The 15,852-nt window shown below is 47.1% G+C and overlaps 1 protein-coding gene across 2 annotated transcripts; it reads right to left on the bottom strand.

Moving 5' to 3' along the window:
• Positions 1-300: 300 nt before the first annotated feature.
• Positions 301-14,927, bottom strand: INTS14 (integrator complex subunit 14). Of its 2 annotated transcripts, none has more exons than XM_026673112.2 (11): positions 14,674-14,927; positions 13,420-13,686; positions 11,116-11,379; positions 9,508-9,626; positions 8,034-8,176; positions 6,025-6,117; positions 5,782-5,926; positions 4,338-4,471; positions 3,067-3,185; positions 1,660-1,725; positions 301-1,195 (listed from the first exon to the last, which is right to left on the bottom strand). In XM_026673112.2, exons 2-11 carry the CDS (start codon positions 13,639-13,641, stop codon positions 944-946), a joined length of 1,557 nt encoding a protein of 518 aa, XP_026528897.1. In that variant the 5' UTR covers positions 13,642-13,686; positions 14,674-14,927; the 3' UTR covers positions 301-943. The 2 variants fall into 2 exon arrangements, with proteins under 2 accessions (XP_026528897.1, XP_026528898.1); XM_026673113.2 differs by having other exon boundaries at positions 5,782-5,923; positions 14,674-14,828.
• Between the last annotated feature and the right edge of the window lie 925 nt (positions 14,928-15,852).

Below are 15,852 nucleotides of genomic sequence, written 5' to 3' on the forward strand. Positions count from 1 at the left end.
TGTGTCTAGCCCAGTAATTGTTACAGGATGAACTACCTTGTTCCCCCCAAAATACAACTTACCCCGAAAGTAAGTCCTAACTTGATGTTTACATGTGCCCAATATAAGCCCTACCTCCCCCCCCAAAAAAAGCCTTAAGACCCCACCCACTCCAAATCCCACTCCTGGCTGGCCCCTCCCACGAGTCCCCATGTGGTCCGTTTTGGATGCAGGTAAGTGCATCCTGATTTTAATCTGTCGTGGGCTGGTTGTAGAGATGGGAACACCCTCCCGGGGTTTATGATGGAAAGAAAAGTGGAATACAAATGGAGTTAAGTTTAATAAAAGTCCAATCTGGGTGAGGAAAGCAGTCTCGACATTTCATAGAACAGGGGTGTCAAACACAAGGCCCACGGGCCACATCCGGCCAGCAATGTGGTCAGATCCGGCTCATGGGGCTGTCTTGGAAAATGTAAGAGGCCGGCTCACGTCGCTTTGGTCCAGTCTACCCAATGCAAAGAGGAAACATGCCAACAGTTTGGAGAGTGGTGTCAAGCTGGCCACGCCCACCCAGTTGCCATCCCAGTGACCATCCTAGTTGGCCATGCCCAGTGAGTGGAGTCAAACTGGCCATGCCTTCTCCGTTGGCCATCCTAGTTAGCCAACCCAGTGGTCATCCTAGTTGGCTACCCAGTTGGCCATGCTCAGTGAGTGGAGTCTAACTGGCCACGCCCTCCCAGTTGGCCATCCCAGTGACCATCCTAGTTGGCCACCCAGTTGGCCATGCCCAGTGAGTGGAGTCAAGCTGGCCACGCCCTCCCAGTTGGCCACACCCACCCAGTTGCCACACACACACACACACACACACACCCAAGGTCGACCACAGCCCTGATGTAATGCAATTGAGTCTGACACCCTTGTTAGAGAAGGTGAATCCTCCACAGAGTCTCTGCCTCGGAGCTGCTCACATTCGCTCCGTCCCACTGCTAGAGAAGTCTGTTTGCAACGGTGTGATGTTGTGGTCGTAAGTAGCATACTCGGAAGACCCGGAGCTCGCCATTTTGAGCTGCTGGGCTGCGTGGGTGAGCTGGAAGGCCGCGTCAGGGTGCGCCGTGTCAGGCAGCAGGGTGCACTCTCTCTCCAGGATAGCCGCCACTCCTTTCAGCAGATCCAAAAACCCGAAGGCCAAGGCGGCCTTCCGCAGCCTGTTGAGTTCCTGGAAAAGCCAAAAAAAGTTGCAGGAAAATCATCCATCGGCTCTCCGGCATCATCGCTCTGGCTCAGAAGGAAAGATTCTGGGCTACAGCCCCTCACACCCTCCCATAAATGATTGGACTCTGGGAAAAAAAGGAAGCGGGAAATCTGAATAAGACATATTTTATTCTCTTTGGATTGTGGTTTCATTGGGTATGTTTATATGTGATGGTTCTCAATGTTGTAAGCCACGCAGAGTTGCTTTGAAACGAGATGGGTGGCAAATAATTATTATTACCTTTATTGCCAGAGTACAACATGTGTACAATGAGATTGGCTGAGCCTCCCTTCGTGCACGCACACACACACACACACACACCCAGCATGGCAACCTGTGTTTCCCAGTTTCCATCCACTGGAACTTGAAAATGTGAGACGGCTGACTAATAGCTGAACATCGATTGGCCTTCTGTCCCCAATGCTCACCTTATAGAAGGTCAGTGTTTTCTCGGGGAGTTTTCTTGCGTTCCTGAGTATCTTCTGTACGTCAGTCTGTGGGAGAGGGAAGAAGACACAAAAAACAGTGGCCAAAGCGGAGCTGCCAACCGAAGCGAAAGGCATTATTCTTTCCTCGTTTTGCTACGTTGGGAGACGCAAAAGATGCATTCTGGTTTAAGGGCCTCTCTGCTTTCAACATCTAAGCCCAACGGTTCAGAAGAAGCAACAGGACTTGCCTTTGTCCAAAGCCTCCATCCTGCACGCCCACAGGAAGCAAACAGACCGATGATCCTGGACAAATGGGAATGAAAAACCCTGCAGCCCCACAGGCTGAGGATTATCATGGACTACTAGTGAACGCGAGTTATTTGGAAATTAGCGACGGATAAATTCGTGCAACCGAGGACTAAAAAGGAAGCCACACACATAGACCAAATGGGTTCTACTTTAATAAAAGGCAAGTTATTTGAAGCAAACGACAGGCAGTCCCCTCAATTTACAACCACAATGGAGCCCCAGGTGCGTGCAGCTTCATTTGTGCGACAGGCACGCACACCCAGCCGGCGCATGCATGCACCCGCACATGACTTGCACAAGGGGGGGGGGGAATTTGCGCACGCACACATTCATCAACCACTTTGGGCGGCCCGGTAGTGGCTTATGGCCCAGGGGGTTGGCTGACCCATTGATAGGGCTGGCCTTGCTGGATGCTGGAAGAGAGCGCCCGGTTTGATCCAGCTCCCCAGATACGACAAACCCTCTGTAATCGATCAACAATTCCTTTATTAGGAGCGCCAGTCTCTCTCGCATCACAGGCTAACAAGTCTGTCCAGCAGGGAGATGAATGCTTCGCTAGCAGTAGTGGCTCTTCCGTCCCAAGGACCGGCCCATAGATTTCCACTGCTCTCCTCTCCTCTGCGCCTCCACACATCAGGCACTGGGCACAGCTGCGCCTCCTCTTCCTCATCAGCCACCTCCAGACCTGGGGGCTGTTGACTTTCCACCTGAGGGCTGATAGACAGCCCAGGCTCCACCCACCTCTCTCTCTCTCTGCCAGCTCCAACCCCTCTCTTTCTCCTCCTTCTCTTTCCTCTTTCTCCTCCTTCCTTTTCCCTCTCCCTCCGCCCCTCTCCTCTATTCCCTCTCCCCTCTCTGAGCTCTCAGGTTGCCCTGACTCCCACGCGGTCTCCTCCTCCTCCTCTGATTCGTCCGCTGGAGAGGCTGGCAGCCGACAGGCCACAACCGTCCCCTCGAATTGCGCAATGCTTCTCACACCCAGAAGGCAAGGGCAGGTGAGGCCCCCCCTCCCGGGAGAAATTGCCGTTCCGATTCATCTTTTTAGTAAAGGAGCTTCCTCTGCCCGTGGGGGGCAGAGTTGGATCCCGCCTGACTTACCTGCAGGCCGTTCGGTTTAATCCACACGGTGACGTTCTGAGCGTAGCTTCGTTTGTTCTTGGGCTGCAAAGGGAAGGGGCTTTTGTTGTCATCTTCCCCGTACGGGTTCTCCTTCGCATCTGAAAAACAAAAAGGGTGTGGATAGTCCTCACTGAGCGACCACAGGTGGGACCGGCGATTCAGCTGTTAAGCAAAGCAGCTGTGAAATGGACATCACGATTGTGCTTATGATTTGACTACAGCTTTACAGAGTTTTGAAGGCTGGGGAATTCTGGGAGTTGAAGTCCACAAGTCTTACAAGTTACCACTGATGGGAGACCCTGGGTTAGACTACAGACCAGGATGAGGTTTTGCTGTTACTTGTCTCAGGAATTCTGAAATCTTTTGAGCATTGAGCCAGGGTGGCGCAGGGGTTCGAATGCAGTACTGCAGGCTACACCTGATGACTGCCGGCTGCCAGCAGTTCAATTCTGAGCGGCTCAAGGTTGGCTCAGCCTTCCATCCTTCTGAGGTCCGTAAAATGAGGACCTTGGGGACAAGAGGCTGACTCTGTAAACTGCTTAGAGAGGCCTGTAAGGCTGTCTGTGACGTGGTATATAAGTCAAAAGTGCTGTGTTATTCTATCCTACGGGTGTTAAACTTGCTGTATCACGTTGCCATCCCATGATATATTGTGATGTTTTTTTCCCCCTTCACGGAGCTGGGGTGGGCGTGGCCTGCATGTGACACATCTGGCCCACGGGCTGCCAGTTTAACACCCCTATTCTATTCCTTCCTCTTCTCTTGCTATGGTGACACAGTGGTTAGAATGCAGCCCTTGCAGGCTAACTTTGCCCACTGCCAGCAGTTCGATCCTGACCAGCTGAAGGTTAACTCAGCCTTCCCTCCTTCTGAGGTGGGTAAAAGGAGGACCCAGATTGTTACAGGCAATATATAGCAGACTCTATAATCTGCTTAGGGAAGGCTGTAAAGCACTGCGAAGTGGTATATAAGTCTGGGTGCTTTTGCTACTAACCTTCATTTCCCAAAAACTTCAAGAAGCACAGCAACAATTCCTGAAAAGGGGACCCTGAAACGGATTCAGAAGGATGGTGACACCAACACAAACCACGGAGCCTACGAGAGGCATTTCACTGCTCACATAATAAGTCATGAGGATAAAACACCCAAGAGCAGAACCTTCTAAGGCACATCAAGGCATCTGTATCAAAATGGAAGTTAGAAGCAGGGAGGGAATGAGCGGCACCATTTAAAACCAGCGTGGCCAGTACCTGAGATGGGACCAAGCTGGGCCATCTTGCCCAGCCAAGGAAGTGGCTCTGGTCCTGGCTCAAAGAGAGACATCATTAAGTTGGACTTCTTCTTGCTGTCGGCTTGAGAATAGAGCATTCCATACCATTCAGGTCTGGAAGGGAGAACCAGAGATTCACAATGAAAATAGCTGTCGCTACTTAGGAAAAAAAAAAGGGGGGGACATACAGGACTTATGACCACAACTGAGTGCAAAATTTCCTGCTGCTAAGTTCTTAAGGGAGCTTGGCCCCATTTTACATGTTTCTCCACAAATAAGATGATACAACAGTGGTGGGACTTATTTCCGGGGGGGGGATGAGTCTGCCTTCCGAGATGACGTGGGCCAACGATTGCTTTCGTGGTGTGGAGACAATAACTTGGTCCTCAAACCAATAAGGAGCCTATCGTGGACTATAGAGAAGGAACAGATCAGACCTCCAGCCCTTGCTTATCAAGGAGGCCGAGGGGAGCAAGTGGCCAGTTTTTAAGTTTCTGGCTGTTATCATCAAAGAGGACCTGACCTGGGGTGCTCCCACTGCAGCCCTGGTCAAAAGGGCCCAGCAGAGATTCTACTACCAGAGGCTTCTCAGAAAACAACAACTGAATGAGAAACTGCTGGTGACCTTCTACCGCTGCACCAGAGAGAGTATCATAAGTTACTGCACCTGTGTAGGGTTTGCCAGTTGCACAGAGGCAGATAGGAAAGCACTCCAGAGGGTGAACATCGTTGCCCAGAGGATCATGGGTTGCCCTCTCCCCTCTTTGGAAGAGCTTTATAGCTCCTGCTGCCTTAAGAAAGTTCAAAACATCTTCAAAACATCCCCATGTCATCCTGGGCCTCCCCTTTTTTTGAACTATTACCACCTGGCAGACGGTACAGGACAATAAAAACAAGGACAAATAGGCTGAAAAACAGCTTCTATCCCAAGGCACTAACTCTTTTGAATTCTACTGTATAGTGCAATTTGAACGCAGTATCAGGGGTTTTCAATTCAATGTGTAGAATACGAAGGATGTGTGTTTGTGTTTCATTTTTATACTTACAATGTACATTGAGGATGGCATTTAGGTGTAATGACAATAAAGTAACCTCAACTAAACCTAAAAAGACCTAACCGGAAAATAAGACCCTGTTGTTGTTTTTCAGGATGCTCGTAATAGAAACCCTACCCCCCCAAAATAAATCCGTTAAGATCGTTTAGACAGACGGATGCATTTAGGACCATATTTCTCCCAAAATAAGACCTAACTGGAAAATAAGGTTTAACGCGTCTTTTAGAGCAAAAATTAATATAAGACCCAGTCTTATTTTTGGGAGAAACACAGTTCATACGCACATATGTATTTTCTTCTGAGCCACAACTGCCTTTCTGGTGGCTGCATCCATGTTGCCGCCACCCACCCAGAGGCCAACCTCCGTACCCCAACTGAACAACAGCCACCATTCCTTCCACTTTCAGGCTCCCATGAAGGAGCACGCAGAAGTTGGGGATCTTTCCTGCAATTTGATTGGCTGAATTCTCATCTTCAACATCCTCGACGATGCCCGGGCCCATTTCATCTCCTTCTGGGCAGGAAGAGAAGAGAAAGCCATCAGAACCTGCTCCGTCCTGCGGGGCCTGCCAACTGGAGAACTGCCAGCCTGGGGAAGGTAGGGTCACTCACCTTTGTTAAGCGCGATAGGCAACACCAGGTGTCTGGACAGGACCGGCGGGCTGGCGATATCTGCTATGTCAATAAAGCCAACGATCTCCAGATCTACAAAAGAAAAGGTGCTTTCAGGGTCTGAGAACTGGGCCTGGCTAATCTAGTGAAGAGAAAGACCAGGGGAGACACGACATCAGTCTTCCAATATTGGAGGGGCTGCCACAGAGAGGAGGAAGGGGGTCAAGCTGTTTTCCAAAGCACCCAAAGGCCAGACAAGGAATAACGGATGAAAACTGAACAAGGAGGGATTCAGCCTGGAAATAAGGAGGAATTTTCTGACAGGGAGAACAATCAACCAATGGAACAGAAGTTGCCTTCGGAAGTTGTGGGAGCTTCATCACTGGAAGCTTTCAAGAAGAGACTTGGACTGCCATCTGTCAAAAATGATATAGGATTTCCTGCTTGGGTGGGGGGAGAGTTAGCTCAACTCAAGGACTAGATGACTTACAAGGTCCCTTCCAACTCTGTTATTTTGTTAAAACTTCGTTTTCATTTCACACAGGTGAAATATCTAAGGAGATCCTGTATCATCCAGTTCATGGTTGTCCCAAACGTGCTTTTTCCAAAAGCCAACTGGACTTCCTTGGTTTTTTATTTGAAAGTTTCTACTCTTATCCAAGAAGCTTCCTCAGTTTATGAAGCTTACTCATTTCTCTCTGTGACACAAATTTGCTGAAAACCAGAAGTTCCAATATTTGAGGTGCTGCCACAGAGAAGAGGAGGGGGTCAAGCTATTCTCCAAAGCCCCCGGAGACCACACAATGAAAACAGTGGATGGAAACTGAAGGAGGGAAACAAGGAGACATTTTCTGACAGGGAGAGCAATCAACTAATGGAACAGAAGTTGCCTTCAGAAGTTGTGGAGGCTTTCAAGAAGAGACTGGACTGCCATTGGTTAGAAATGGTGTAGGGTCTCCTGCTTGGGCCGGGGGCGGGGATTGGACTAGATGCCCTAAAAGGTCCCTTCCAACTCTGTTGTTTTGTTAAGACTTCATTTTCGTCTACCAAGCTTCTCAATCATCCAGGTGATGGTTTCCTCAAGGGTGTTTTTCCAAAAGGCAATTGGACTACACGTGCTCCTCGGAGTACGACCACAACTGAGTCCAGATTTCTGTTGTTAAGTGAGACATTTGTTAAGTGAATTTTGCCTCCTTTTACCACCTTTCTTTACTCAGTTGTTAAGTGAATCACTGCAGTTATTAAACTAGTAACACGGTTGTTAAGTGGTTTCCCCATTGACCAAGATGAGAGAGCAACTTGTTGACCTAGAAGTTGGATGAGAGAGCTACTGGTTCTGAGGCAACACTGGGTGATCCAATGGACACCCTGAGAGAAAGCAAGGTCCAAGCCTTTGGTATTTGGTCAAGGAAACAGCAGGGATATATATCCCTGAGTCCTGGGCACTAGAGTTAGCTCAACTCAAGGAAGCTTCGCCTTCTTCCAGGAGTGGAGCATCAGAAACAGCCTCAGAAACAGGAATTTTATGGATTTTTGCTTTATGTAACAGGTCCCATAAGGACGCGGTGGCTCAGTGGTTAAGACGCTGAGCTTGTCGATCAGAAAGGTCGGCAGTTCGGCAGTTTGAATCCCCAGCGCCGCGTAATAGAGTGAGCTCCCGTTACTTGCTTCTGCCAACCTAGCAGTTCGAAAGCACATAAAAAATGCAAGTAGAAAAATAGGGACCCCTTTGGTGGGAAGGTGACAGTGTTCTGTGCGCCTTTGGCGTTTAGTCATGCCGGCCACATGACCATGGAGACGTCTTCGGACAGCACTGGCTCTTTGTAACGGAGATGAGCACCACCCCCTAGAAACAGAAAATCACTAGCACATATGTGCGAGAGGAACCTTTACCTAACAGGTCCCATTTTACCCACTTATTTTATTGGGTGTGATGGTTATTAGATGTTGTGGGCTTTAAAGCACCAGAAGAAAGTAAATCAGAAGAGAGCAAAGAGGCCAAAGTTTACCTGTGTTAATTGTTTTAGGGATGGGATCGATTTCTTCATCTATAACGAATGGCTCCGGCCTGGGAAAAGCTTGCACATCTGAAGACAAGTGGCCGCATTTCAACACAGCGTGGAAGGGTGTGTACGCCACATCTATTAGCTTTCTAGGGCAAGAAATGATCATCAGTCAAAATCCACAGAAACAAATCACTATGTGAGGAGTTATTTTTCAGGGTGGGGGGGTGGATTGGGGGGAATGCAGATCTACTGGGTCTTTCTGTGCAAGGGCTCAAGCCACGCTGAGCAAGCGCTAGAATGTCCACATCACGCATTAAACCAGTGTGCAACCTAGATCTTGAATGTGAAATGGGCCCTAAATTCCTCTGAGCCTGTTGCCTCCCTTGCCTTACTCAGAAACACATTCATTCCCAAAATTTGAGCTTTACAAATTCTTCAACTCTTGGTTTGAGAAGAAGCCTTGTAGAGAAATGTATATAATCTGGTTGCACGAACAACACGGAGTTGTTGTTGTTTTTTTTGCAACATTAGCACATAATTTTATGTGAAAAACCAAGCTTAGTATTATATACAGAATAGGCCATAGCATTGAGTTGCTATCAGCTAGTAATTCAATGCTTTCTTGGCTCAATGGCTTGTATAAGCAAAACAGCCTAATTTCCTTTATTTTCATGCATTGCTAAACCTCTTGAGAGAATTAGATGCAGCATCCAAATCCTATTTATAAGCAGGTGGCTAAACTGGTCCTTCACGATATTCGGCTGAGTCACATAGATCTGCTTTTGCCAATCTGACATCTTCCAGGTGTGTCTAGGGTTAAAGAAGTTGAAGCTGCATGCATCACCATAGCTGTCCCCTTTGGTGACTTTAAGACGTGTGGACTTCAACTCCCAGAATCCCCCAGTCAGCTGTGCTGGAATTCTGGGAGTTGAAGCCCACACGTCTTAAAGTGGTCCAGGTTGAGAAAGCCCTGATCTAGAAGGCACCAGATTGAAGGAACGTGACGAAACCCCACTGTCAGGATTCCAGCGATCACCCTAATTAAATCATGAGCCTCGAGACAAACTTCAAAAAACTTCAAAGAATTTATCAGGAGCGACATATACTGGCAATGACCTATATGAAGCCAACTCTGGCACAGGGTTGACCCTGTTTCCCCCCCTCCACCCTGGGTGTCTCATAAATCAAGATTCTCCAATGAAGCACTTTTATAGGCTAGTTGTCATCAATTACGTTCTCCAATTGAATATTTTCCTGGGCAAAAGCTCCGATAAGCTTAGTTGCAATCTTTTTAAGGTAAGTGTTGGAATGTACTTCCAGTTTCAAAACTGCTGCACTGCTCTTCCAGATTTCCTTCCCTCCCCCCCACCTTTGTTTATGGCAACTCTAAAGCAGGCATAGGGATGCTTTATGAGTTGACGCCCAGACTATAACCAGAGGCAGTTTCACCCCATGATTCTTAACCAAGATTGCTTACCCAAACATTGACTGTACGTTTTTCAAGCAAAGGGGCCCATCGATGGTAAAAATCTGTCCTTCTCCATTATTTAAGTCAATGAGCCGTTCAAGGCAGTCTAGAGAATCGGAGCTTTGGAGCTTCAAATGGAAAGGAAACACAAAGTTTTACTGACAATGGAAAAAGCATATCAAAACACCTTTTTTTAAAAAAAGAAATCTCAGGAGGGAACTTCCAATCATCAACAACAAAAACATAGCTATTTATTTGTCCGCTCTGCTTTGTTTGTATCTAAGTAGAGGTTGCATTAGCTTCTGCTGATTTCACTGGAAGGACAAACAGACCAAAAGTTGCCCAAAATAATTAATGGACACAGGCTTGAGGAGAGAACAAGGGCAAAAAAAATAGCAGAGAAATAATCTTTCAACCTCCTGGGACATTACAGATCAGGGGTCCCCAACCGCCGGTCCGCGGACCGGTACCGGGCCGCGGAACAAGCCTTACCGGGCCGCTGGTTGCTGGCGCCGCCATCTTTTTGGTAAAAAAGCAATTTTTCGTCAAAAAGATGGCGGTGCCAGCGCTTGGTGAGCTTTTCCGGGTAGAAAGCCATTTCTACCCAAAAGCTCACCAAGCGCGCGCCGCTTTTTGACGAAAAATCATTTCGTGACGTCACCGGAAGTGATTTTTCGTCAAAAAGATGGCGGCGCCCAGCTGACGCCGGAACCGGGCCGCGGCGCCCAGCTGACGCCGGAACCGGGCGCGGCGTCGAAAAGGTTGGGGATCCCTGTTACAGATCATAAACTAGCCACTTTGGAAAAAAGAAACTTAAAAGAGTGTTAAATTTGTGTTTTAAAAAGTGTTACAATCGAGCAAGGGATTGCTGAACTCACAGACATCAAATTCAGGCTTATTACAATTCTTAATTGATAAATTGTTTGTGTTGAAAGTTAGCACCCTAACCCCACCCTAGAAGAATGAAATATTCTAGGAAATATTAAAAAAGAAGAATATTATATTTCCCTAAAGGGAGAAATATACTCTGGGAGACAGAAAGCAGCCCCCAGCTTTCTTGATAGCCCTCAGCAGATGTCAGCACTTAGGAGATAAAGAGATAGCTCTATTCATAAGCAAATACCCTCACCCAAGATCCAACAAAGATAGGATTAGCCCTCAGCCACACTAGGAATTGCCCAATTTCACTCTATCACCCTCAGAAACTTCAACCAAACCTGGGAGCTCAGACAACCTACGGAGCCAGCTATGACCCCTAGGTAACTCCCATGGGAGTCTGACAACAGCCAATAGAATACATGTTCTTGCACAGGAACAGGAAGCTCAAGTGCAACGCCCAAGAGAAGATATAAAAACCCTCCACTCTCAACTCCATGTGCTCAGCTCCACCAGAACCACAAACATCTATCTGGTCCTGTTCATCAATAAATAGACCCTCTTTCTAATCAACCTCTAGCCTGCATTTTGTCTCCAGTGTCTTTCTCCCGGCTTGGAACCGAACCAGATACTCTGCCTCTCAATAAAGCTGGTTCCCCTCCAAATCCCCATTCAGGCCAATGCAAATCGAGGACTCACCTAATTGTATCCCCCCCTCCTGGCCCTCAAAAGGGGACTCACCTCTTCGAGGTTCGCCATGCACATGACGTAAAGCTTGGATGGAAAGGGAAAAGGCAGTGGAAACCGGTTGCTTTCGCTCCGCTGGCTGAGCGTGGACAGAGAGTGGCGGAGGGAGCCCTTCCCAATGCCCAAGCTGCCATCGGTGACCAGGACAACCTGGCAAGGAATGGCTGCGCCCCACTCCTGCTGCACGATGCTGCAAACCCCCAGCAGCGCTGACTCCAAACACGTTTTGTCGTAATCGTCTATATTACTCAGGGCTTCCTGGGAAACAAAGCGGACACTTATGGTGAGGACCCGGCGCGTGACACAAATGTAACAAACTCCAAAAACGTAAATAAATATCCTTTAATGCCTCCAACGTGGCCCCACTGCTCAATAATTCTCAGTTGGAGATAAAACGTACTCAAAAATAGTCTTCAGAAGAAAGCAATACAGTCCGAACTTAATGAGCAGATAGAGGTGAAATAAAAAACCAAACAAACTACAATGAAGAAATTTCCACAACGGACCAGGATAAGTAAATTACCAACTTCAAGGAGATAACAAGGCACAGTCTGTTGGAAGGACGCCAACCAACATAACTTCAGCCCAAAATAAAACACACTTTGCTTCTGGCAACTCTGTGTTGTAACCGTCTCTTATATACTAATCTCCCCAGCTGCAACCAATGAGGGGGATCATGGCCACCTCCTCTCTCGTAAGCCAAGCTGTTTCCTTCTCTGTTCCTCACTGCGTGTCCTAGGATGCAGAGGGAATGGGCCTCTGACTGCCCAGCTGGCCTCTGGCCTTCCCCAGCCTCCTCCACAACCTCTGGAGCCAAACCTCCACTCCCCGTGGGCTGTTCCTCCTCTCCCTCAGAGTCCGACTCTAACAAGGGCATGATCCTTATTGGACTGGGCTAGAACAAAGCTCCCCAAACTCACAGGGTTAATTTAGGCTGATTTATTTATTTATTTTTAGAAAAACACTCATCAGCTCTAGGTCAGAACGCACGACAATTTATTTATTTATTTATTTATCATCTTTACAGGTAGCCTTCAACTTACGGCCACAACTGAGCTCAAAATTACTATTGGTGGTTGAAACTGTGGTTTACGTGAGTTTTGCCTTTCTGGCCACCGTTGTTAAGGGAATCGCTACAGTTCTAAGCAACATGGGTGTTGAGTGAAAATCGGCCTTCCCCACTGTCTTTCTTGTCAGGTCGTAAAAGGTGATCACACGATCACAGATTGTAAGTCACTTTTCATAATAATATAAACAAGCCATTTCTACAAAGATCTATCAGTCCAAAACCCAAAGTTAGAAACTCTGCCTTTGGGTTTTACCAATTAGATGGATAAACCTTTATAGGAATGACTTGTTGATATTATTATGAAAAAGCAAAAAGCTGTGATTTGATGTTAATCCCTTATTTTAGAGAGAGTCGGAAGTCAATGCTTCTTTTTCTCCTTTCTTATCTTTTCTCATTTTTCTTTCCTCTTCCTCCCCCCAACTGCTTTTCTATTTACTTTGTATTTTACAATACTTTATAACTCAATTAAAATGTTAATAGAGAAACATTGTTTAAGTCATTTTTTTCCAGTGCCGTTTTAGCTTCAAACAGTCACTAAATGAATTGGTTGTAAGTCAAGGACTACCTGTAGTGAGGTGCCCTATGCGGGACACAATAAAATATTAAAAGCATAAAAAACAATATGTAAGGTTTAAAAGAGGCATGGTATGTTAAGAATTGATTAAAAGGCTGATGTTAGTGCCCTAATCTTTCAGGGCACCAATCAATCCTACGGCTGCATTCCCATCAGCAAGTCCCAGAAATATATTTTTACACTTTTATGGAAGGTCAGGAGACTGGGGCCCACCTCACCTTTGAGGAAAAGATTGTTACACAAGGTGGGGGCAACTACAGAGAATGCTCCCTTCCTGGAACCCACCCGTCAAAAATTTTTTTTGCTAATGGGCTTTGCAACATACCTCCCCTGCCTGACCAGGTGGGATGGACTGATGCAACATGATGGAGGCAGTTCCTATACTTTATAATATTTAGAAAGCAAATTGACATAGTTACCCATCCAGCAGAGAGACAAAATACATTGTCTAAATCAGAGGGTCTTCAAACTTGACAGCTTTAAGACTTGTGGATTTCAACTCCCAGAATTCCTCCTCCAGTCATGTTAGCTCAGGAATTCTGGGAGTTGAAGTCCACAAGTCTTAAACTTGCCAAATTTGAAGACCCTTGGTCTAAATTTACAATCTATCAATATACAGCAGGTGATCCTTAAACACAAGGTGAGATTGCTGCACCTGGAGAGTATTGTAGTCTCTTGTGAAGGGAACCATCAGCTCCCAGAGAGATGAAAACACAATCAAGGCGGTAAACTCCAATTTGTAGTTGGTCGCCATGTGCTCAAAAAGCATCGTCAGACCATGGGCCGCTAAATGCTTCCGCTGATATTCTTCAGAGCCTTCAATGGAGACTGGCCGGGTCATGGAGAGGGACACATCCATGACCACAACGGTTGGCATGGTGGCCCGTTCGTTGAGCCGTCAAATGCAAAAGGGAAAAAATCTCTGCAGAGGAAATAAAATAAGATTTTCAGCATTCTCTCCCTTTCAAATTACATGAGGGTGTTCACTGACCCCTGGTAAATCAACTCGATCAATCTTAAGAAAGCCACTGTTGAGTTTGTTTGATATATACAGGCTGGATTTATCTCCACTTTCTTTTCCTACGCTCCTTCCTTTCATTCTTTCTTCCTTCCTTCCTCTTTCCCCTTCTTTCCTCCTCCTTCCTTCATCTTTTTTTCCTTCCTCCCTTCTCTCCCTTCATCTTTTTTCTTTCCTTCCTTCCTCTTTTCCCTTTCTTCTCTCCCTCCTTCATCTTTTTCTTCTTTCCTTTTCCCCCTTCCTCCCTCTTTCATCATTTTTCTCCCTTCCTTCCTTCCTCTTCCCCCTTCCTCTCCTCCCTCCCCTCTCATCTTTTCTTCCCTTTCTTTCCCTTCCCTTCTCTCCCTCCTTCCTCTTTCCTTTTTTCCTTCCTTCCTTCCTTCCCATCCTCCCTTCTCTCCTCCCTCCCCTCCTTCCTTCTCATGCCTATCACCTTCCTTCCTTCCTTCCTTCTTCTTCCTTCCTTCCTCCCCATCCTCCCTTCTTCCTCCTTCCTCCCTCCCTCCCTTCCTTCTCCTGCCTCACCTTCCCTTCCTTCCTTCCTTCCTTCTTCTTTCCTTCCTTCCTCCCCATCCTCCCTTCTCTCCTCCCTCCCCTCCTTCCTTCTCATGCGTATCACCTTCCTTCCTCCCTTCCTTCCTTCTCATGCCTATCACCTTCCTTCCTTCTTTCTTTCCTTCCTTCCTTCCCATCCTCCCTTCTCTCCTCCCTCCCCTCCTTCCTTCTCATGCCTATCACCTTCCTTCCTTCCTTCCTTCCTTCTTCTTTCCCGTTCCTTCCCCTTTCTCACACCCTGGGGCGCAACTGTCCTACCCAGGATGAAGTCCCACCTCCCTTCCGCCCAGGGCTTTCCTGGTGGTCTCCCATCCCCGCTCAAACTTCTCTGCTCACTGTCGCTGTTTCGGACCCCTCGTCAAGCCGTCCGGCTCGTTTATGGCAGGGTCTCCGGCAGGCAGCTCTCCCCCCCACCCCGGCCCCACAGGTGCGCCGCGTCAGTCTTCCCCACGGTCGGGGCTCCCCTGCCTCCTCCCCACCGTCGCCCCGTGTGAGTTCCAAAACATTCCCCTCCGCTACAAAAGCCGCGAAATTTTGGTTCCCGGGTCGTCAGGGGCCGCCCCTTCCGAGCATGCGCGAGCCGCGCGCGCAGGCTCAGTAGGAACCTGGTTCAGAAAGTACCTATTCGGGGCGGCGCGACAGGCGCAGCGCGACCTCTAGAGGGCGGCCTCGAGGACTTTGCCGGCTAGCGAACCCAGCTGTTTGCAGGATGATGATTGACTATGATTGTTAGATTTTTTTTTTAGCCTATCTTGGGTCACACTATGGAAAGAAATAGTGCGCTTTTTTCATTAGGCGGTGAATAAACGTGGTTCGAAAGCTGTTAAGTCCAAGCTGACTGGGGCAGGAATTGTTCATTTTTTTTTAAATTTCAATTTGCCTCCGAACTGTTAGCCATTGAGTTGGTTTATTTTATAAAATAAAATGAAAAATAAAATAAAAACTGATGGGTTCAGTCAACTGGCTGATCTCCTGCCCAAAGCCACAGGGTGATGCTCCAGTTTTTAAGCAGGATAAAAACAAAATAGCGAAGGCCTCCAGTCCAGAAAGAGACCCCTCACATCCCGGACATAAACTGTTTCAACTTCTTCCTCAAAACGACGTTATAGAGCACTGCACATCAGAACAACTAGACACAAGGACAGTTTTTCCCCAAACGCCATCACTCTGCTAAAGAAATAATTCCCTCAACACTGTCCAACTATTTACTAAGACTGTATCACTATTTTCTTCTCATCCTTCCTAGTACTTATCTCTTCCCACTTATGACTATAACCATGTTGCTTGTATCTCTACAATTTATAGTTCTATTTGTTTCCCAGTATGGTTTGATTGGTTATTAGTAACCTATGACTATCACTAAGTGTTGTATTTTATGATTCTTGATGAATGTATTTTCTTTTTCTTTTCTTTTTCTTTTATGTATACTGAGAACTTATACACCAAAGACAAATTCCTTGTGTGTCCAATCACACTTGGCCAATAAAGAATTCTATTCTATTCTATTCTATTCTA

Source organism: Notechis scutatus, chromosome 11, assembly GCF_049901735.1.
Source record: "Notechis scutatus isolate UNSWTSFEM ecotype Mainland chromosome 11, rNotScu1.2, whole genome shotgun sequence".
Classification (NCBI taxonomy): Eukaryota; Metazoa; Chordata; class Lepidosauria; order Squamata; family Elapidae; genus Notechis; species Notechis scutatus.

Excerpts from the sequence above, each read along its gene's own strand:
- INTS14 (XM_026673112.2), bottom strand. The coding sequence starts at position 13,641 with ATGCCAACCGTTGTGGTCATGGATGTGTCCCTCTCCATGACCCGGCCA. Across the intron at positions 5,927-6,024 it reads GCCTATCGCGCTTAACAAAG|AAGGAGATGAAATGGGCCCG; the intron begins GTGAGTGACCCT and ends CTTCCTGCCCAG. Across the intron at positions 4,472-5,781 it reads GTGGCTGTTGTTCAGTTGGG|ACCTGAATGGTATGGAATGC; the intron begins GTACGGAGGTTG and ends TCTCCCTTCCAG.